The sequence below is a fragment of the Vulpes vulpes genome, chromosome 7 (assembly GCF_048418805.1).
Source record: "Vulpes vulpes isolate BD-2025 chromosome 7, VulVul3, whole genome shotgun sequence".
Taxonomy (NCBI): Eukaryota; Metazoa; Chordata; class Mammalia; order Carnivora; family Canidae; genus Vulpes; species Vulpes vulpes.
Genome location: NC_132786.1, coordinates 88,210,684 through 88,232,903, shown reverse-complemented (window position 1 = coordinate 88,232,903; position 22,220 = coordinate 88,210,684). Strand labels below are relative to the sequence as shown.

At 37.1% G+C, this 22,220-nt stretch overlaps 1 protein-coding gene across 1 annotated transcript in view; it reads left to right on the top strand.

Moving 5' to 3' along the window:
- The window catches only part of COL28A1 (collagen type XXVIII alpha 1 chain), a 160,500-nt gene that overhangs the window by 21,319 nt on the left and 116,961 nt on the right, over window positions 1-22,220 (top strand). The window contains exons 8-11 of the mRNA XM_072764384.1: window positions 1,127-1,153; window positions 5,431-5,475; window positions 8,429-8,473; window positions 9,517-9,570. Of these exons, the coding sequence (XP_072620485.1) occupies window positions 1,127-1,153; window positions 5,431-5,475; window positions 8,429-8,473; window positions 9,517-9,570 (171 nt within the window). The remainder of the gene's footprint in view (window positions 1-1,126; window positions 1,154-5,430; window positions 5,476-8,428; window positions 8,474-9,516; window positions 9,571-22,220) is intronic.

Genomic DNA, 22,220 nt, shown 5'->3' with positions numbered 1-22,220 from the left:
AATTTTTTAGTGCTAAAAACATGAATTGTTTTCATAAAGAATCCCAATTTGTCTATAATGCAGCCTTTAATTTTAAGCACAAGATTAAAACTTAAACTCCATGCAAATAAATATTTCTAAGACGAATTAAATTATAGTGTAACAATATTTTTTACTGTAGCTCTATTTTTATATTCAATTTCTCAGTGACCGCTCATTTGGAAAGAAGTGTTATTTCCTTCCTGAAGTTTTCCTTTTTTGCCTTTTGTAAGAAAAGTCATACAAAACAAAATTGTGTAGCCTGACACATGTAACTGTGATAATAGCTTGTTTATTCTATTGGTTTCTCCACCTTACTTAGAATATGTCTTACAATTCTATTTTCATCCTTGAAAGCTATTGTATGAAGACATGAAATCCTATTTGAAAAAGCCTTGCTGTTGCTTAAAGTTGGTAATTTTCTGGTTCACAGTAGTATATTACTTAGAGGGCTCATGGGCAGGGATGCCTTGCAGAAGGCCCAGCAGGGTTCCCAACGGGTACCCCAGAGAGGAACAGAGGCACTGGCCCCTGGTTAGTTAGCAAGAGAAAAAATACAGGAACTCAAAGGTCACTGTCTCATTAATGTTGATAAAGGAACCGTTCATTTCGTTGATGTTCTATATTTCAGCCCGAATTTGAAAGGAGGAATGGATATAAATATTTCCATACTCCGGAAAGGCCATTATTTTTTTTAAAGTCAATTTCTCTAACAGTCTCTGTGAAACATTCTCAGCTGGGATGGTTCATCGTTTAAAAGTCAATATCACCATTTTGAAAGGAGCATTATAGGTTATCCCTTCTGCAACAAGTTTCGGTGTATGGTCCTTCCTTGAGCTTTGGGCCAAAGTAAGGAATTGGGTTTAAAAAAATATGTGGAACTGAGAATAGAAAGTAATGAAGGGAAAAGCACGTTCTTCTCTTCTCCCGAGTAAATGCACATTCCCTAGGCTCAAAGAGGAGTAAGATAGCTGATATTTCCGTATGTGATCTTAGTTCCTTGACTGTACAGATGTGTTTTGTTATACTCCATAAACGAAAAACGTCAAATACTTCCTCCAGTAATGTCTCCTAATATAGTTTACTCTTTCTTTCTTTTTTTAACTAGGGAATTCCTGGGTACAAGGGTGAGAAGGTAAGTTGGTAACAATGAATGGGAAGACCAGGATTTCAGAAAGAAAAAGAAACAGAACTGTATTTGTGTACTTAAAAAAAGTTTGTTTCTTTTACTTTTGTAAATCTGGGTTTCCTAAGTATACTCTTAACTGTTAACATGAAATAATAATAGAACTTAAGATACAGGACACGTTGTAAGGGGTGTACGGCACCCTAAGATCCCTGAGAATAGGATCCAGCCTCTCTCAGCTCTGCAAACATGAGGACCCCAACTTAACAGCTAGGTAGCAGATATCCAGACTAAAAGTGTCTACGTACAAATGGACACAACAACATTGCAGTTAGGTTTCTCCCTTGGCCCTTCACTTCCTATAAAACATAGACACTGAACTGTCTCATGGAAGCAAGAGGATTTATCCTGGGTGAAGCACTAAGGAACCACTTTATTTCATATAGTCAGGTGTCTGGGTAGAGTTTGCATTGGGGACAAACAAACAAAAGTTATGGGCTCATAGATTATTTTATGATTCTTTGCAAATTACAAGTTATCAAGCTGGATGAGGGGTGTTAAGAACCTTTGAGAGTGTTCAATGGTCCATTCATAGGTTTATGCCACTGTTCTCTCTGCTAGCAGATCATCTATCTGAAAGCAAAGCATGTTCCTCTCATTCAATCTGTCTGCAACCCTCAGATCTGGGCAAGATGTCTTGGTTTGGGTCTCCTCTGGCCCAATCCCCATTAGAGTCAGAAAGTTGCGGGGCAAGGGGCTTGTGCCCCCTTAAAACTTGACGGTGCTTTGGGTAACCAAGACCCCAGAAATCCCTACAAAATGGCCTGAGCCTGCTTTGCGGGCAGATGCAAACATCTTTCCTATGTCTATCTTTTCCCTAGGCCTATGTGGAAACAAAATGCAAGTTGTTTGTTGAAGCTGGAGGGGGCCCTGGTGGGAGCTTTGTTGTACAGCCTGATGCACCTTCGTGTGTATCTGTTCCTCCTGTTGTGGAAGGAACCAGAAGTGGGGAGGAGTCAAGAGGGAGCAGGGCTGTCAGCTGTGGGTGTAGGGCTGTACTTCCACATGGACCTCTGAGGAATGCCAAAATTCTTTCATTTTTTATTCCTTTTGAAGCTGTGCTTGTTGGAAAAGGAACCTAGAACATTTCTAGGTTATTATCTTAATTTATAACTTTCAACTATTTAGATACATGGTCCTGCATATATTAGAGGTGAGTCTGCATACAGGCAATAAACATATTCCCAATCACAGGAAATGTTAGGTGTCTCTTTCTTCATCCACATAAAACTAGATTAATGTAGGCTTCCTTAAGTTACAGCGTGGTTGGAGAATCAAATGGAATTATGGAAGTGACAATGTATTATAAATTTTTTGCTGGTCTAAAAAGGTAAGGTGCTATTATGAAGAGCCAGTGAGCAAATGATAATATGGGAAAGCTAAGAGTGTTTCATGATTGTAAAATTGTCCCATATATAGTTGAAGAAAATTATCCAGACCCTCCATCTTGATTTATAATATGAACTACTCATGAACACTATATATACATTTATACACACACATATATTCATAAATATTTATATATATATGTATGTATGTATATATGTATGTATATATATGAAAGACTCATTTAAACTTCTGGGAAATTATAGAATCACTGGTGGAGTTCTCATTTGGAAAATACAAGCTGTCAGAGTAAAGTGACCCTGAACCATTGACATTCAAACTAGAATTTCACCAAGAACAGCAGCATCAGAAATTAGAGGCTGGGAACAGAGCTAATCTGTTCATAGCTTTCTGAAGACTTGGTTTCTGAAACTGTGTAATTGTGGCCATTCCACAGGGATTAACTGAGCCCACCAAAAAAGAAACCGCCTTTGCAGAGGCAAATAACATGAGTACAATATTTTCATTGATGGAAGTCTGCCCCCAAAACAAATGCTGTTCCTCAGGACCCTATAGCTAACAAATCTGTCTGGACAAATGGAATGTGAACTCTGGCCAAAAGAATTTTGAGTGTATTTAGGGCACTTTTCTGTTTTATATTTTGGTGGCTGACTCATTTTATTCCCATCCAACATTATTAAATTAATTGCTTTCTAATTGATTCTTCAAGAGTGATTTTTCCATTTTTATTCAGAAGTAAATGTTCAATTTGTTCTAAGTAAAAGCTCAGTTTTTCCCTGGGTCAGTTTGACTCAGTTTGATGTGGAGAGAGAACAGATTGCTTTTGAACAGAGGCATAGCTGGATCTAGGAATTGTACCTCCCTCTTTCCTGTTCCTGATGCCAGCAACACCCCATGTGGTACCATGGTTAGTGGAGAGTAACTTGCAGACCATGGCGGTGTGCCTTCTTCAGCTTTGGATGGTTGATAAACATGGACTTGCGAATCTAACAGACTCAAGTTTGTGGTCAATGGGCAAGCTGTTTAATCTCTCCAAACCTTCGTTTCCTCTCTCTCTCTCTCTCTCTCATTCTCCCTCTCTCTCTTATCTAATCTAATCTGTTGTGAGGATTAGCAGTAATGTAAAATCTTTGTTTTTTATATCCATGATTGGTGGTTACAATAGTTATTTACCTCCTTAGAGTAGTGCTATTCAAAGTGTGATCTGCCCACTGGCTGTCAATCTGTGAACTGTTGGTATTTTGTGATGAGATAAAGCTTGTATTAGAATACAAATCCACTGGGGATCCCTGGGTGGTGCAGAGGTTTGGCGCCTGCCTTTGGCCCAGGGCGCGATCCTGGAGACCCGGGATCGAATCCCACGTCGGGCTCCCGGTGCATGGAGCCTGCTTCTCCCTCTGCCTATGTCCCTGCCTCTCTCTCTCTCTCTCTGTGACTATCATAAATAAATAAAAATTAAAAAAAAAAAAGAATACAAATCCACTATATCACTACATACACTGTTTAGTCGACGTTCATTTCTCACAGCATATCTTCTTTAATGAAGGAGGCAGGGCACTGATGTTCATCGTAGTGCATATTTCTTTTGTCACTGTGCAGTGGCACTTTGAGTAGCATGCCTTACAGCACATGGAAGATAAAGCGGCAGCAGAAACACACACTCATAGTGAGGGCACTGGACTAGGAGTCATTGGCTAGCATGTACATTTAAGTAACTCATTTAACCTCTCCAGTTCAGCTGCCATATCTTAAAAGTATGAATTGCTTTTAGGCAGCATAGTCAGTATTGCAATAGTGTTGGATAGTATGGTTATGGATAGTAGCTACAAGGTGGTGAGCACAACATAACTTAGAGAGAGGTTGAATCGCTATATCACACCTGAAACTAATGTAATACTGTGTGTCAGACATGCTCAAATAAAACTTAAAGGAACTGCTTTGAGGTTCAAAAAAAATATGAAAGCACTTGAAAATTCTAACTAGTAATTTTTCTAATTGTCTTTGATACTTTTTAGTTCTAATTATTCAAAGTCTTAGAAGTCTGATACAATGGATTAGTATTCAGAGATCCCAATTCTCATTATACACGAGCAAGTTACTTAACCTTTTGAATCACAAATTCTCAGTTTGTGAAATTGGGCTAATAATATCTATGTCAGACAGTTAACATCAGCTTAACTGAGATAACATCTGCAAAATAACATTGATCATAAACTGTAAAGCATAATTTAAATGTTAGTTCTTTTTTGATTAATATTCCAGGAAAGGCAGGACAGGAGAATGTGATGATGGGAAATGACAGAGTGTGCTTGCCACCATGCCCATTCCCAGCAGGTCTTGCTAATTCTTCATGGCTCCTTTCCCTAGCAAGCCATGGCATGGTCTCAGGATCTTTTTCTTACTACTAATTGATCAAAGCTGGTACTCAGGACGGAGTATGGTGTTGTGGAAGAGATAGAGAACATGAGTCTGAGCTGCTTGATCAAGGGAAATTATCTTGTTGAGCTTAAGTTTTCTCATCTATAAAATAAAATTGTAAAACTGATCTCATGGAGTTGTGATGTGGATTCAATTAAATCACATACAGAAAGAGCGTATGATAGGTGCTCAGTAAACCTTAGTTTCTTTCCTTTTAATTTCATCCACCTCTCAACAATGTTAAACCTCACTAGGTGGTATCACTGATTTAATTCTGTCAAGTCAAGGATGACTCATGGATAAAATTTTTCAGAGTGCAATACCCAGATAATCCACAGGATTGACGGTAAACTTCTATATAACCCTTCAGTGTGCTTATGCCGTAAGAAATCTTTTTTAAAAATCCTAACCCCGAATGACTGCATATGTCTTCTTACTTATTTCATTTATTTATTTTTCAGGGGGAAAATGGAGAATGTGGCAAACCAGGAATAAAAGGTGACAAAGTAAGGAACATGTTTTTAAAACGCTAACAGCTGTGATCCCTTTGGGGCTAAGTTTCCTTAAGAGGAAATTCCTGAAATGCATTACCTTGCTCTCGCTACTGGAGTTGGAAAGTCATTGGCTCCATTTGCACATCTATAAAACATGAAGTAGAAAACAAAGCCATACCTAACTTTAGTGAATGGAGACCCCACATGCCTTTCCCATGGACCTTAAAGACCTTGCTTAGTGGCACCAAACCTTTGAGGCCAGGCCTCCAGAATGTTATAGTGAAAAAAAAAATTTAACCCGCAAAGTCAATTCAAGCTTCAATTGGGTCAAAGTGGAATTGTTTTTCAGATGTAAACACTGACTGTAAGCACTTTCCAAAACGGAGTAAAGAACTCCATGGAATAAGTTAAGGACGTAGTTATAAATAATGTGGCAGAACTGGTATAGGCGGGAGTTTGGCATTTTGAAATTGCAGCAAGCCACAGGCAATCGGGTAGGCATTTGTCTTTCATTAAAAATAAGTATGAGGGATCCCTGGATGGCGCTGCGGTTTGGAGCCTGCCTTTGGCCCAGGGCGCGATCCTGGAGATCCGGGATCGAATCCCACGTCGGGCTCCCGGTGCATGGAGCCTGTCTCTGCCTCTCTCTCTCTCTGTGTGTGACTATCATAAATAAATTTAAAAAAAATTTACCTTATAAAAAAATAAATAAATATGAATCAAGTATTTAAACTGAAGACAAGGGCAGCCCGGGTGGTCCATCAGTTTAGTGCCACCTTCAGCCCAGGGTGTGATCCTGGAGACCCGGGATCGAATCCCACATAGGGCTCCCTGCATGGAGCCTGCTTCTCCCTCTGCCTGTGTCTCTGACTCTCTCTGTCTCTCATGAATAAATAAATAAAATCTTTAAAAAAATAAATAAAATAAACTGGAGACAACATTAAATATGTTAAGGAGTTCCTTAATGGACCACAAATATACAGAGTACATTTGAAACAAAATGGCAAAAGATCCAAAAATGTAGAGAATAAAAATATTTTCATTATAGCTAAGAACTATGAACAGCATGCTACCCAGATACTCAACTCTTTCAATATCTGTATTTTAATTATAGAAGAGAGCCAAGGAAAAAAAAAACAGGCAAAAAGTGAAAAGCAGAGAATGAGATAATGACACCGGCCTATGTAGCTAACTAAGCACTTTAAATAGCTTGAGACTGTGAAAGCTTTTAAAGTACTGTGGAGTTAAAGGCCAGGTGGATCTGAAAAATGTGGGCTTGGTAATTATCTCTGGGCAGAGTGAAAATTGTTGTAATGAGTGGATTCTGCTTGGAGGATAATTGAAAATGGGAGACAGACATGGACTTGAATATACAGAAGGAGGGACACATAGAACAAAAATGAAAGTTATATTAAACAGTAACCGTGAAAACTATTTGAAACAAAAACGACTGACAAAGAGTTAATATCCCATTTCATTGACTAGGATGCCAGGGGATTGTTAAATGCCCTATTATTTTTTTGTGCCAAAAAGAAAGCAAACATGCTGCCAATTACAAACCGAAGATCAATTGACTGCAAAATGTATCTTAGTGCCAGGGATATAAAAATCTGGAAAACAAATGCATGTCTAGAGTCAATGAAATAGTGTCCTTGACATGAGTTCATATAAGTTTATGTCAAACATACAAAGAACATGAAGAGACACAAGAGAGGGAATATAAATGGTTCATTAAATCGAAAAAATCCAAATACATTAGCAATCAGATAAGTGAAAGTAACACATTAAAATATTATTTCTCTTATCAAACTAGCAAACACTGAGACAGTAAATAATACTCAGCATTGATGGGGGGGGCTGTAAAATGAAATCACTCTCTGCTCAGGTAGTAAGAATGGAAATCTGAACAATGTCTATGGAGGGAGTTTTTGCTTTTTCTTTCCATGTAGGGTGTGAGACACAAAAGACAGTAAGCCTTGAACGTGCTCATCATCTCTGTGTCTGTCGTCCTCTTCCAGGACATCATCTTTAGGAATTCATCAGAAATTGGACAAGATTATGTACAAAGATGTTCATTATAATATTATTTAAAATAGCAATCATCAAAAACTATTTAAATGTCAAAACTAGGGAAACGAGTAAGTAAATTATGATAGTTTCATATTCTTGAATATTATTCCATTTACTAAGAGCTTTTAATGACATGGATAAATATTTTTGATACAATGGAAGACCAGATAAGAAGGGCACAAATTGTATATGCTCTTTAATCAAATTATTTGAAGAAATGTAATTATTGTATATGCCTAAAATGTTAATAGTAGTTGCTTCTGTGTGATTTTTTTTCTTTTCTTTGCATTTTTCTATAATTGTCAAGGCGTGTCTATTATGGACAGGTTATATTTTGGTAAGCAAAAAAAAAAATGAAAATGTGAGAAAAGAGAGACTAGACTATATTATATTCTCCTAAAAATAAGTTTTAGAGGGTTTCCTAGTTATGGAACATACTGAAATATTTTCTGTTAAAAGGGGGGTTGAGTATAAACATGGTTTTGTCAAGCTGCATGTCTTGAAGATGGGCAAAAGAGTGATCTAGACATTGTGAAAACTTACTAAATTGTTACTTGTCTTTGCCTTGTTGGAAAGAAAAAATATTCCACGAAGAGCACTGCTTTCTAAGGAATCTTAAGAAATAAATTTTTTACTCTGATCAAAATTTTAATATACGGGTGAAGGACTTACATCTAAAATTGTGTTTTCATGGAGTTCACTAAAGGAAAATTTGACCTCAAGTTGGCATATTAATTCGGATCATTTTGTTAACAGTGCATCCTTTGGCGTTCCTGTTTAGATAACCTTGGAAGATTGGCTATTACTCAGAACACATTCCCTTCTCCCCCATCTAAAATCATTGTACTTTGAAGATGAATATTTAGAGCAACTTACTATTAATTTTATTTCACAGGGATCGTTAGGACCACATGGACCAAAGGGACCCAGAGGACTTCAGGTAAGGAAGCTAAACCAAATCTATGTCTGGATTAGAATCACCTAGGAAGCTTTTAAAACTCACTTTTCGCATTTGCTCTCTCTGCCAATTCAATCTGAATGTCTAAGGATTGAAGCCAGGCATCAGTAGTTTTACATATTCTCAGGTGACTCCAATGTACAACAATGTTTGGAAATCACTATCCAGTGTTTTGAATAACTAATTCAGGCTCCCCATGGATAGGTACCAGCAGCTGGATTTACTTAGTAGAGGGATAAAAGTTTAAAAATTTGAGTCTCAGAAGACAGATAAAGCCAAAGCAATTAAAAACAGGAGGTAACTATTTTTGCTTTGCTGCTGTAATATAGTTAGAAGAACTATGCATTTTGTCTAAATTACGGTATTTGTATTGTTCCGTTATTATAAGTACTTAGTAACATGGACTAATACTTAAAGGCATTTATTTAAGTTAAACATAGTCTATGGATTTCAAAAAATAATTTAGATCAGTTTTTTTCCAGTCTGGGAATTTACCTAGTCTAAAGTTTCTGGGGGGTAGTGGGAGGGTGTATGTATTTCAAAAAGTCTACTGAAAATTATAACTTGACCCAAGATTTCCTCAACAGCACCTAGTTAACCATCACCTACTTTTCTTTGGCCTGGAATTGTGTCAGGGCAGGGCAGTAACTCTGGTTATCATGGAGTCATCAGAAGCTCCAACTTTTAGTTATAAACACCTTAGATATTTCAAAAAAAAATTGTTGTTCATTCAAAATTTTTCCAAAAGGGCGTCCAGCCCAGGAATAAGGTTGGAAACACGGGCTTAGAAAGCAAACACCTCATGAACATATGTTTGCTCTCAGCTTAAGTACTATTTCAGAAGTTGCCTCTTAGACATGAGAAATTTTATCTCATTCCACTTCTCAGTCACACAGAACTCCTATGCAGCTCCGAGATACATAGTTTGACTTCTAAATTCAGCAACACTGGGGACCCTAGTGAACAATTCATTCCTGGTTGGCCTTGGTACACAGAACTAATTCTTGGTTTTCATCCTGGAACAGGGCATTAGTGGACCTCCAGGGGATCCAGGCCCGAAGGGATTTCAAGGCAACAAGGTAATCATACCCTTCGATTAAAGACAGGCAGAGTGCCTTTCCCCTAATGAGCTATAGTGATGTATGGTTTGGTTTTTTTTTTTAATGTGTGTTTTTATGAAGCAGAAGTCAATGACTCTTTGAGGGTGTATCTTTGGCAATCCATAATAACCTGCAGGTGTATACACAGAATTGTGTTCCAATACATGCAGGAAGTCAGTGGCATAGCTTTATAATTCATTATCATATTAGTCAAAGGTGTATTATTAAATACGAGTCATTATTCAGAATCTTGCAGTGTTTCCTTCTCACTCCTGCGCTTTAGTCATTTTATGGTTCATTAGAAACTGAAAAGTAGTAACAAATAACCAATTTAAATCACTGTTTCCCCATATGTGATACCAACTCAATATAGAGTCTATGAAAGAAGGAGATTTATGAATGTCATGCGAACAAAAATCGAGCTTTTAAAGATCGCTACAGGGGTGCAATCTCAACGATCAGTACCAGGCTTGTAATGTCATGTTACATATAACCAGGCAAAATGAGGACGGGTTGAATAAGAGCCAAACTGAGCCAAAAGATGCTATGGCTGGGATATTTAAAAGACCTGGTTATAAGGCTTTGTTTTCCAATAAGAGTGGCCATTAATTTGCTGAAAACAAGCTTTTAAGTACCTTGTAAACTCTTCTCAATGCTTAGTAAATTTCATGGATATAGTAAATTTCCAATAAACAGTGTTGTGAGTGGAGATCTGTAGAATTTGTGGCAGCAAGAACAGCAGAAGATGCCATTCTCAATGGACCCTGGATACAGCCAATCTTTTAAAGGTGCTATCAAATCTAAGCTGTGGGGAGCAGTTGAGCTGCTGAAGTGTTCATTTTCCAAGGAGAAGAAAGAGAGTGACAAGTATAGTATTTTTTTTTTTTTAAGTATAGTATTTTTAATGAGATAACAACAATGTGTGATTTCCCAGGCCACTTTTAATTGGTAAATTAAAATAGAATGAGCTTCTCAGCAGGAGTGTGCTTAAGCTTCATCAGGGGAAACTGCCTTTTCCAGTCTTTGCCTATGATTAATTCTCTCTGGGGAGAAGAAACGTATCTCTTGAATACTGAATAGGAGTTTTTATAAAATTGCTTTGGCTGTAGATAAGATCCTGCAGCAAGAAAAAAAATATTTTGACAGTCCACACTTATTTCTAGGATTCTCTGGTTACCTAAGATGATAATTTTCATGTTTGTGTAAAAGAGGCTTAAAATCAGGGATGGGGTTTGGAGTTTGCAATAGCTGTAGAATTATAGACTGAGCCATGAGGGATGTTAGAGATTATACTGGCCTAAAGTTTTCATTTTGGAAAATGAGAAGTAAAGTCTGGATATCAAATGGCTTGCCTGAGGCAAAGGCACAACAAGGCTCATCAGCTCTGGAGAGCACTCAGTGGAGGGTTAGGAGCAGGGCAGGTAGCTTTAGGAGTTGGTTAGTGGCAGTCCATCAAAACGTACCATCATTTGCTCACTTCTATTCATATCTCATACAATTACTATTTAGGTTTTTCTTTTAACATAAACTTAGACAAAATTTAGCTTTTAATTCCAATTGTGCATTAATTCTTAGAGTAAATATAGTCAAGAGTTTGGGGGGGGGCAGCCCCCGTGGCTTAGCGGTTTAATGCCTGCCTTCAGCCCAGGGTGTGATCCTGGAGACTTGGGATCGAGTCCCATGTCAGGCTCCCTGCATGGAGCCTGCTTCTCCCTCTGCCTGTGTCTCTGCCTCTCTCTCTTTCTCTCTCTCTGTGTGTGTGTCTGTCATGAGTGAATAAATAAAATTTTTGAAAAAAAAAAAAGAGTTTAGGGGAAGTTGGAACATTTCATGCTTGACTTTACATCATCATAAGAGGAGTCATTTTTCCAAAAGTATTTGAGGACTTCACAAATTTTCTAAAGTCCTCTCTTTAAAATAAATTTTTAAAAAAATTGTGGTAAAGGGGGCACTAAGAAGGCTCAGTCACTTAAGAGATTGAATCCCAGTTGGGTTCCACAACTCTGGGTGGAGTTTTCTTGGGATTCTTTCCTTCTGCCCCTCCACCAGCATTCTCTCTCTCTAATAAGATAAATAAAATCTTAAAAAAATAAAAACAAATTGTGCTAAAGGATATATAACATAAAATTACCACTTGAGCACTTGAGTTTTTATTTTATTTTTAAAAGATTTTTATTTGACACAGAGAGAAAGCAAGCACAAGCAGGGGGAGTAGCAGACAGAGGTAGAGGGAGAAGCGGGCAGAGCAAGGAGCCCAATGTGAGACTCAATCCCAGGACCCTGGGATCATGACCTGAGCTGAGGGCAGATGCTTAACCAATTGAGCCACACAGGCACCCCACCAGATGGATTTTAATCACAAAATTCACTGCCAGGTGAATACGGTGAATACATAAAGCTCATTGCCAATTGAAAAAGATGTCAATTTCTAGAGTATATTCTGGGTTGTTGGGAGCAAATGAAGTGGGAGTGAATTTTTCTTTTTCCTTCTAGTAATATTTCTTGTTTAAGGTCACAAATTTAGTAGTCTCTTGACTCATACTTCAAGACTATTATTAATTTGGGCAGCCCTGGTGGCTCAGTGGTTTAGCGCCGCCTTCAGCCCAGGGTGTGATCTTGGAGACCTGGGAAAGAGTCCCACATTGGGTTCCCAGCATGAAGCCTGTTTCTCCCTCCCCGTCTCTCTACCTCTCTCTCTGTGTGTCTCTCTCATGAATAAATAAATAAAATCTTTAAAAAAGACTATTATTAATTTTTACTTCTCTTTGGGTCTGTCAACCAGAGATGCATGTTGCATTGATCATTAAATTTTTTAAAAATTTATAAATTTATTAGTATATTCTCTTAAAAGTCAGGTTTAAGGGAGTAATTTCATCTTGTGTCTCAGAACATACTTCTAAATCTTAAAGGCTTAATATACTTTTTTCCTCAATCTGGAAATAATGTTATGTTTATAATGACATTTCTTTTCCTGCATTACCATTTTATTACAAAATATTTTTAAGAAATTGCTGTTGCAATTTGTGCAAAAAATTCTCTAAAATCTAGTAATTCTGTATTTTCTAATGGGCACAGGGAGGATTATTTATTTTGAAACTTCTATAATAATCAATAACATTTATTGTATATTTACTATGTACAGATATGTAGTTTTAAAGACTCACTTAACATACTGCTACCTTTTGGGGCATGATCTAGTCTTACCTCCATGCTACAGATTAGGCTATTCAAACAGAGAGAGTTTAAGCTATGGGTTCAAGTCTATATAGCTAGTAAGGGATAGAGTCAGGATTCAAACCCAGCCAGCCTGCTCTTCATCACCAATTTATATTTACCTCCTTAGAGATATTGCTGAATTTCCTGCATTGTTGACCTGAGATAAATGTATTTTTTGGACAGTATGGAATTTGCATCTGTCTCCCTTCTCCTGTACTCTGGCTAGAAACAACAGTCTGTTGAGAGGTGCATTTCTATTTGGTTATACTGTTCATCTGAAGATGTAGGAAGAGAAGGAAGGGAATTGCATGGGGAAAAGAAAACAGTAATGTACATTTTCAAATATTTTTTCTTTTAAGAGACCTTCAAACAGAAAACTTTAGACTTGTTACATTTGCAAAGATTCCATAAGAGTTTCTAGATGGGGCCTATGTCGTTGAATTTATGAATGATCTCTCTCATGAGCTACAGTCTCATGCTATTGCTCTAGTAGTTGGATTTTCTTCAACAAAGGGTTTGCAGAAAGGTGGTCAAAGAACAAAAGGGAAAAAATAGCATGGGATAAATCAAGGAAAAATGTGATGCAGGCCCAGTTTCACAAATCATTTCTGTCATTAATATTTTCCATATGTAAAGTGTTCTGCCCTGAATGACCTTGTTGTCTTAGAAACAAAACATAGATATTTCTCAAAATGAAGCTGTGGCTCTAATGCCACTTCAGCCTCCCTCGTATATGAGGGTCATGCAGTGGCATTCATAAGAACATTCCATCAGTCTCCAAAATCAATTAGCATTATAATCACACAAGGGCCTTATCCCTGGGACCAAAAGGAAAATATTATAACTCTGGAGAGAGCACTGTGCTCTTAGTAAAAAGTGAGTACCTGAGAGTCCTATGCCGACTTCTAAGGGCTGTTGTGGTGGTTCAGGTTGCAATCCCATCTGGCCCTACAATGGGCTCTCTAATAACTAGAAAAAAATGGCTCAAAATTGGCAGGGCTTTCAAATCACAGAGAACAAGTTACAAAATTAGTTTTGTACAAATAAACACAGTAGAATGCTGGGTGTGCCAAAACCACATTAGATAATTTTTGCCATTTCTTGATGTCTTTTTGAGGTTATTTTGGAAGGGTATTTCCTTCTCCAATCTCTGCAAATGTGCTCTTTCCAAGACCCTCTTTGTGCTCCTGGGATGAGGGCCTGCTCACTGTGGTATGAGCAGAAAATAGCTTGTGACATGTTGGAGTATCCTAGTACTACCAGAGCTTTAGGGCTAGTGGGGTATCCTAGTACTGCTAGAGCTTTAGTGGTATAAGAGCAGTAGGAAATATTCCTGATGTGCTTTCCCAAGTCCAAGTACCACATGTTAATCCTCCAACAATTACAAATACCATGATATTATATTCTATATTAACTTATGCTAATGGATGCATAACCTTGCCTATCATAACTTCTTCTATTGTTTTACTCCAGGATATTCATATATTTCCTTCAGGATTTTTCTCCCCTAAGATTTTTCTTCTTGTGCTACACACAAGTGTGAGAAACTAAAAGGCCTTTTACGTATGAGATTTGTCTTAACTCACTTTTATTTGTGAGATGTCAAGAAAACCCACAGAGAAATAGCAGGCTTGTCCAGTTTAATAAATAGGTATGGTGAGGGTAAATAATCTCCAGTGAATCCAGCATTTATTTATCCATTCAAAATGAACAAAGGATCTTGTATCAATGAATAAATGGAACCTATGTTTCAAGAGGGATGAGGGCAAATCAAGCAGGTAGAACATACCATGGTTCTGCATCACACCATGATTTTTGTACGCTCTCTTCTTCCTTATCCAACTTTGTCAAGGATTCATCTAATTTCTTGAGGTTTCCAAACATGGTATATATTTTTCAAGTAGCTAGTATTCTTCTAAAGAAGTGACTAAGAACTAAAAGTACAAATCCTAAAGTTAAAACTGTAAACATAGGATCTCTACACAACATCCTGTTTTCTTCAAAATGTCCTATGGAAAGAGGTCGATTTTTAAAAGAGTGCTGGTTGTCAACCTTTGTAATAGCTACCAGGAATGCACATGCACATCTTTTTGGTAGCTAATAGTTTCCTTTTAGCTTCTATGCATTCTGCCTTTAAATATGACTAGCCTTTTCAAGATATGAACCACTAGCAAGGGAATTGGATAAATATATGCAGGTCCTTTACTGTTTAAAAAAATAAATCTAGTGACAATGGGTAAGGAGCACCATTATTATATCTCAGAGAAAAAAGTACATATGGGACAAAGAAATATTTGTTGAATGAATAGGAAGATGTATATTTAAATGGAATGAGTTGTCAACAGTTACATACTGTAGACAAGTCAAACAGGCAGGAACCTAAAAGTCATTTAGTGCATCAACTTTGAAGTTATTGGAAATCTGTAAGGGAACAGTTTTGATAGAGAGATTGGGGAAGTGAAAAGGGAGAAGGATACAATAGCCAGGAATCCTGACCATTCTTCCAAGATATTGGGATAATAAAGTGAAACAGGACAGCATTGACATAACCCATCAAAAGCTTTTGTGCATTTAATAATCTGATGTGTTCTTGTACTTCCACTTTTTCAAGGATTTTATTTGAGAGAGAGAGAGAGCCCAGGTGGGTGGAGGGGCAGAGGGAGAGGGAGAAATGCATTCCCTGTTCAGCAGAGAGCCAGAGGCAGGGCTCCATCCCAGGACCCTGGGGTCATGACTTGAGCCAAAGGCAAATGCTTAACCAACTGTCCCTATACTTCCACTTTTTTCTAAGAGAGGCAAGTAGACTTGGGATTTAATTTTTTATTTTTTTTACAGTTTTAAATATACAACTTAGAGTCTCGTGTTTTCTATAACAGCACTAGTTTTGCTGGAACAGAATTATCATTAACGAAGTTTTAGTAGTCTTAAAAATACATTCTTGCTTTATTCATTATTTAAATACTTGATTTGACTCAATGTTAGCATAACAGCTTTAGAAGATCAATCTACTAAATGTAACTAATATATTAATATTTTAATATTTTAATATTTTAATGGCTTGGAAGTAGTTCAACACCACAGATATGAACAAGTATGAAGGATTTTAAACTTCCTCTTCAAACAAGCACGCTGTGTAGTTTTATTTCAGCTCTCACACAATTCAAAGACCTAACAATCTCCTGACATCATAATGTTGCTTTCAATCATAAAAAAACATGATTTGAAGTAGGATATAATTCTTCTAACTTGATGGGAAACAAACCAGGTGAAACCTACATAGACATCAACAATTCCTAGAATGGAATATTAGTCAAACAGAAAACTTTTTTAAGTTCATGGTCCTCTTAACAGAATGACTATATTTTTCGCTTCACGTAAAGCAATTTAAGTCAGGGTACTTGAACGTGTCAACCTTTCCAATTGTCCCAAACCAATGATGGGCCTCTGGTTCCCCTGGCAGCTAACAACTTTGAACAAGGTTGTGACTGCTCGGTGTGAAGAATCTCTTTACAATTTTAATTATAAATATCTATTTAATAAAGATTGGAGCCAAGCTGCCAAACTATCTGAATGCTTTTTTCTTCAGAGATGTCAAAGTTTAAATGCTATTTCTGTCCTGAGCCTAATTAAAGGGAAGAAAATTCATTAGTAATCCAGTAATTCTTGTCGTGGAAAGGACTTTGACCTGCATGCACATCTGCCCACCAGGACTCTAAATGAGCTTATTAACTCATTTGACATGAGACAACTGATAGTGACAACTTGAAGTGGCTGCCAGAACATGTGGGATGTCAGCCAATGGCTTCAAGGTAGATGATTTTCATTCCCAAATCTCTGACGCGTATGGTTCTCAGCAGGCGGGTATACCGTGTGTGTGCATGTGTGTGTGCGTGTGCACACGTACAGAGACTGCCAAACTATAAACTCTAATGGATCAAGAAACCCAAAATGCTGCTAACATAAAGGTGCTGAGTCTAACCTACCTGGCCAGTCAAGCTGGGCAACATGGAACTGAATCAGTTACTACAGGGTCTTCAGAGGGATGTCACAATTAAAAACAAAAACAAAAACAAACACATTAATGTACCTATTTGATTCAAGTAAATTGCAATAGCATTGCAACAGGGAATATTAAGTTTATCCCAAGAGTAAGGCTTTTTTTTTATGATGGTAGAAATTCAAGGAATGTCCATCAGAGCTGAGATTTTAAAAGTTCTCCTGATGGGCTGCTGAGCAGTCCTTCCTTTTAGGGACAATGACACAGAATTCTTTAGACTTTATTATATATGTTGAAGTATGACTTTCCTAGTATATTGAACCATATGAATGCCATTTTTTTAGGTCAACTATGGTTGAATATTATCAGCTTCAGGTGGTTTAACCTAATAGCAATAAAGAAAAGGAGTTGAGTTACTAAATCTGGTACAATACTACAATTTTCACTGATTTTTTTGTTACTATGGAGTATTTTTTTCTCCTTTGGAGAGTATAAATAGGTGGAGTGGGTGGACTGTCATCTTTTCTCTTATCTGCATAAAGGGTATTCAAAAAAGATTGCAGTTGGAGATTTGAAATAATGATGGTTTCAAACTCAGTGCAGTTGGTTAATAACTGATTTATGTGTAGACCTACACTGTGAGGTCACAATATTGGCAATTATAATTTATATAACCTTTACCACTAATTTAGTGGTAATACTGATCCAGTAGGCTTAAATGCCTGAAATGACATGTGAATTGGCTTGTAAAAGTATATTTTCTATTGGTTTGCATTTTATTTTAAAGATCCTTTGTCTTCATGTGATGGATCTTTCACAACGGGCAGATTGTAACTATCTGACTTTTGTGCTTTCCATCCTGTAACAAAGATATGGATTTTTTCTGCGATCAAGTGATTTTTGAAATAATTCAAGAAGAATTGAAAAGTCTTGAGAGGCAGTTTTGCATGGTGGTTAGAGCACTGGTTCTAAAACAAGACTTCTGGGATTCAAACCCAGCCCTTTATTGTGTTAGTTCTGTGATTTGGGCAAGTTACTTATCCTCCCCAGGCCACAGTTTTCTCATTCATGTAATGGGTTAATAATAGCACCTACCTCCTAAGAGTTGTTTTGGAGATTATGTGAGTTAATTATAGTAACTGCCATATGTGTTGATAATAATTAAGCAGCTAAGTATTTTACAACTCGCTTTTATTAATGTAGGAAAACATATAGCCTGAAATGATTTCTAAAATAAGCTGCTTATAACACTTCTCTGAAACAAGAGAAATTAGATACTAAATATAGAGCTTGATTTAGCAAGTATTTGATAAATGTTAGTTTCTTGCCTCCCAACACCCACTTCTTTCTTTCCCCTCCATAAAGGACCTTTCTTGACTTTTCTCCTAAATCTTTGTATGTAGTCGTCACCGCATTGAGTTTCAGCTGAGATTGTATCTTGGCCATACTTGAATCATTCTGTACCTACAAAATGCTCATCCACCATTTTCTTCCATTTAGAAAGTATGAGAATATTAGTCACAAGACTTAAAATATTAAAGTTGATGCTACACATATTTGAGAAGTAACACAGAAAGAAGTTGCTAAGATGTCTTTTCTAATGTTAAGACCCCAAAGTATGATTAAATTGTTCATAACTGTATTATTCAAGAAAAGATAATTTTCTGTCCTTAAAACATTCAGTCTTAGACAACCATTTATTATTTATTATCTTATAGCAGGAAAAGATGTTAACTTTGCTGATGCTCAGAATAAGGCATGTTGGGTTTCTCTAGCTGAACTTCCCATACAGTATAACATTAGACCATCAATTGGAATTTCATCATTCCTTCAGCTGAAAAAGATATGTTTAATTTTACCTGGATAAGTTTGCAGGAGAAACTGTTATAGGTACTTGGTATCACTATGTAATTTATATATCATTGCTCTTGGTTGAAAACCTAACTAAACCAAAGGAACTCCAAAAGAGCATTTCCAGATTCCCAACTCCCCCAACTCAGACCTGTTTGTTTCCTGTTTTGTTCACCTCCAGCAACTAGCATGGGATCTGCTCCCAGGTTGTTTGCTGCTCAGTAAATGTTTGCTGCCTGGATTATTGAGTGAATGTTATCAATTAGCTAAGCATTGACAGTGCAAAGTTGACATTGTCCCCACAATCTGGGGGAGACATATTAACTAAATACAGAGTTTTAATTATAATGAATAGTCAGAAAAGAGGAAAATGGTGCTATCAGTCCCTCTAGAATAGGAATTACGCTTAATCAGAGAAGCCCTCTCTGAAGCTGTGCTGCTTAAAATAAGATTTGAAGGATGAGTAAGGGTTGACTAGGAAAAAGGAAACTAAGAACATCCTGGATAGAATAGCATGTGCTAAGATCCTGTGGCAGAAGGGAGCCTGGCAAGCACAAGAAACTGAACAAAGGCCAATGCTGCTAGGGTGATGAGCAAAGAAGCAACCAGTTACAAAAGGGACTGGAAAGGCAGTAGGACCCACACCATGTAGGGGCTCATAAGCTTTGTAAGGACCTCTGTCTTTCTCCTAAGAGCAAAAGGAAAGGTTTGAATTGTTTCACTCAGACTGAACCTAAAACTAAAATTAAAAGACTGTGCTGGCAGCAGTGGGGGCAGGGGTGGATAAATTAACGTATACTACAATGGATGTGTGTAGGGTACTAAAGACTTAGTTATAGTCTAAACAAGAGGTGATATTGATTTGAAGTAGACTGTAGAGACATGGTAGAGAATTCAAGAGGTAGATGGATTTGAGACAGAAATAGAAGGCATATGGAAAAGCATTGGTGATGCATTACATATGGTGGGTAAAGGAGTGAGAGGTATCAAGAATGACTCCTTCTGGCTTGACTCATGGAGGCATTTGGTGCTCTTTCCTCAGAGAATGCTGGAAGATGATCAGGCTGCGAGGGGAAGGGTAGGAGTTTGTCTCTGGAAATGAGTTCCTTTTGAAAATCTCTTTCCTGACTTCTATCACACTATTTTTAGAAGTTCCCATTTCTTTTTCTCAGCCACTGCCTTCCTCAACTCCCCACAAGACATTTCTGTGTTCTTCCACTCTCACTCTACTTAATTGTTGGTCCTCAACATGTTGTGACCTGAGCCTCTGGCCTCCTTACTCCTAAACTTGCCCTGTTCAATACAGTAGCAACTTGTGGTTGTTGAGCCCTTGAAATATGGCTAGTCTAAATGGAGGTGTGCTATAATTGTTAAATACACATAGGATTTCAAAGACATGTGTGAGAAATAATAAAATCATTAATAAGATTTTTATATTGATTATATCTTGAAATGATAATATTTTAGATATATTGAGTTAAGTAAAATGTTATTATGTTATTACTTTCTTAATGTGGCTACTAGAAAATTTAAAATTATATGTGTGGCTCAGTGTATATTTCTAGTAGATGGCACTGCGATGGACAGTGACCCTATTGTTGGCTTATTCACAAGAGTAAGTCCACTTGAGCCTACAGAGCTGTTGGTCATCCCTGGATTATTTTATGCTTCATACTCTTTCCTTTTCTGAACTTTTGTTCCTCTTCTCTACCAGATTAGATATGAATCCTACCTTTTTTGTTCAGAGCAAATATCTCCTCTGCAATATGAAACTTTTCCAATTCCTTAAGGTAGAATTGAACATTTCTGCCTCAGAGTCTTATATCCTCTCTTAATACCTTTATTATCACTAACTTGCATGCTTGTATTTTTTTATACTCATTTGTTTCTCCAGCCAGATTGTAAGTGTCTACAAAGTGCAGGTGTACTCTGATTTATGTCTATAATTATGTAACTGGGTACGCAGTACCAGGGTGATGCTTTATGAAAGTCTAGTGAGTAACAATTGAATCCACACAAATTAAACAGCTATAATGTGATTAGTCGTGACTTAGATGTTTTATAGACAGTATCTTTCATCTTTTCAACAACGCTGCAAGGTAGATATAATTATCCTCATTTTGCATATGGAGATCTTGCAAAAACTCAAACTGTTAGTAAATTATAGAGCCAGGATTCAACAAGACTGAATAAAAAAGCCATGTTTTTTTTCCCCAGTGATTCTATGCATGTTGAAAATTAGATTAAAACGTGGTGATTATATCCCATATCATAAAATAGGGAAAAAAATAACCGTTTCCTAAGATTATTAGAAGAGTAAGTGATATAATATATATAAAGTATCAGGACAGTGCTTGAAAATACTAGGTTTTATTAGACATCATCTTCTTAAAAAAAAAAAGACATCATCTTCTTTCAATGTTGGGGCCCATCACATAGGCATCCTTAATTTCTGAGGAAGATCAAAGTGGTTTACTTGTCCTCCTCAATGTTCCTACCTGTGCTTACACTCATATGGAGGTTATGAGAAACAGACCCCTTCCAGAGCTATTCACTTTAACTCAGTCCTCTTTGGATATGCTTCTGATGGTTAAAAAAAAGTGAAGTAGAGAAATAACAAATAGTACTAGAGCCATTAAATCTCTGTGTATTTGTACTTACTGGTGAAGGTTGGGGTAGGAATAATGGGCAATGTGGCCTTGGTGAATTTTCAGAAAATCATTGTTAATAGAGTGCTAATTCTTCTCTTCCTGTTCTGTCTTACCTGGTGATGGTATGTTACAATCAAGATCACTTTATTTATTACCTCAGGAATCTTGTAGGAAAGGGAAAGAAGTATGAAAGGGATAAACATTAATTGTAGGCCAATACTGGTGTGCAGGCCTTATGGTGAGAAGCTAAGCTCCTGAGAAATTTTTTTAAGCAACTGAAAGGTGAAGCTATGTTGCTACTGAGCTGTGCCAATATAAGGGAAAGTGGTCCCTCTATAACCTTCAGATCTCTGCACCTTCTCTAAAAAAGCAGTATTGAGAAATCGCTCAGTGGGAATTGGTACTTGACCAAAGCTAAAGGAAGCACATGGGTTGAAGGATAAGACAGTTGCTTCTCCTATTGATTTTCCTGATTCACACATTTCAAGTTAACAACAGAACCCATTCCTTGTCCCTAGTTAGAGGAAACCTTCTCACCAACCTAGGCTCTTGTTTGTTTTAAATCAAGCATATAGAAAAGTACTAAGTAGCACAGAGCTTCCACTACTTAAAAAACTCAAATTCTCCTCCAAATATATACTATGTATATATAATATATGATATATGATAGAGATGATACTTAAAAGCCTTCTGATTCATTACAGAACCTAATTAATATAAAAGGGATGGGGAATGAATAGAATAAGGGAACTTAGGGACTTATTATTATTCTAATGGTGTTTTTTATCTCTTAAACTAGGCCTTTGAGTTTAGGGACTGTGCCACAAACTTCTCTGTGTTTACTCCATTATTGCCGACATATTAAATGCTTGGTGTTCCTTTGCTAAGTGATGGAAACCATCACCCACATACAA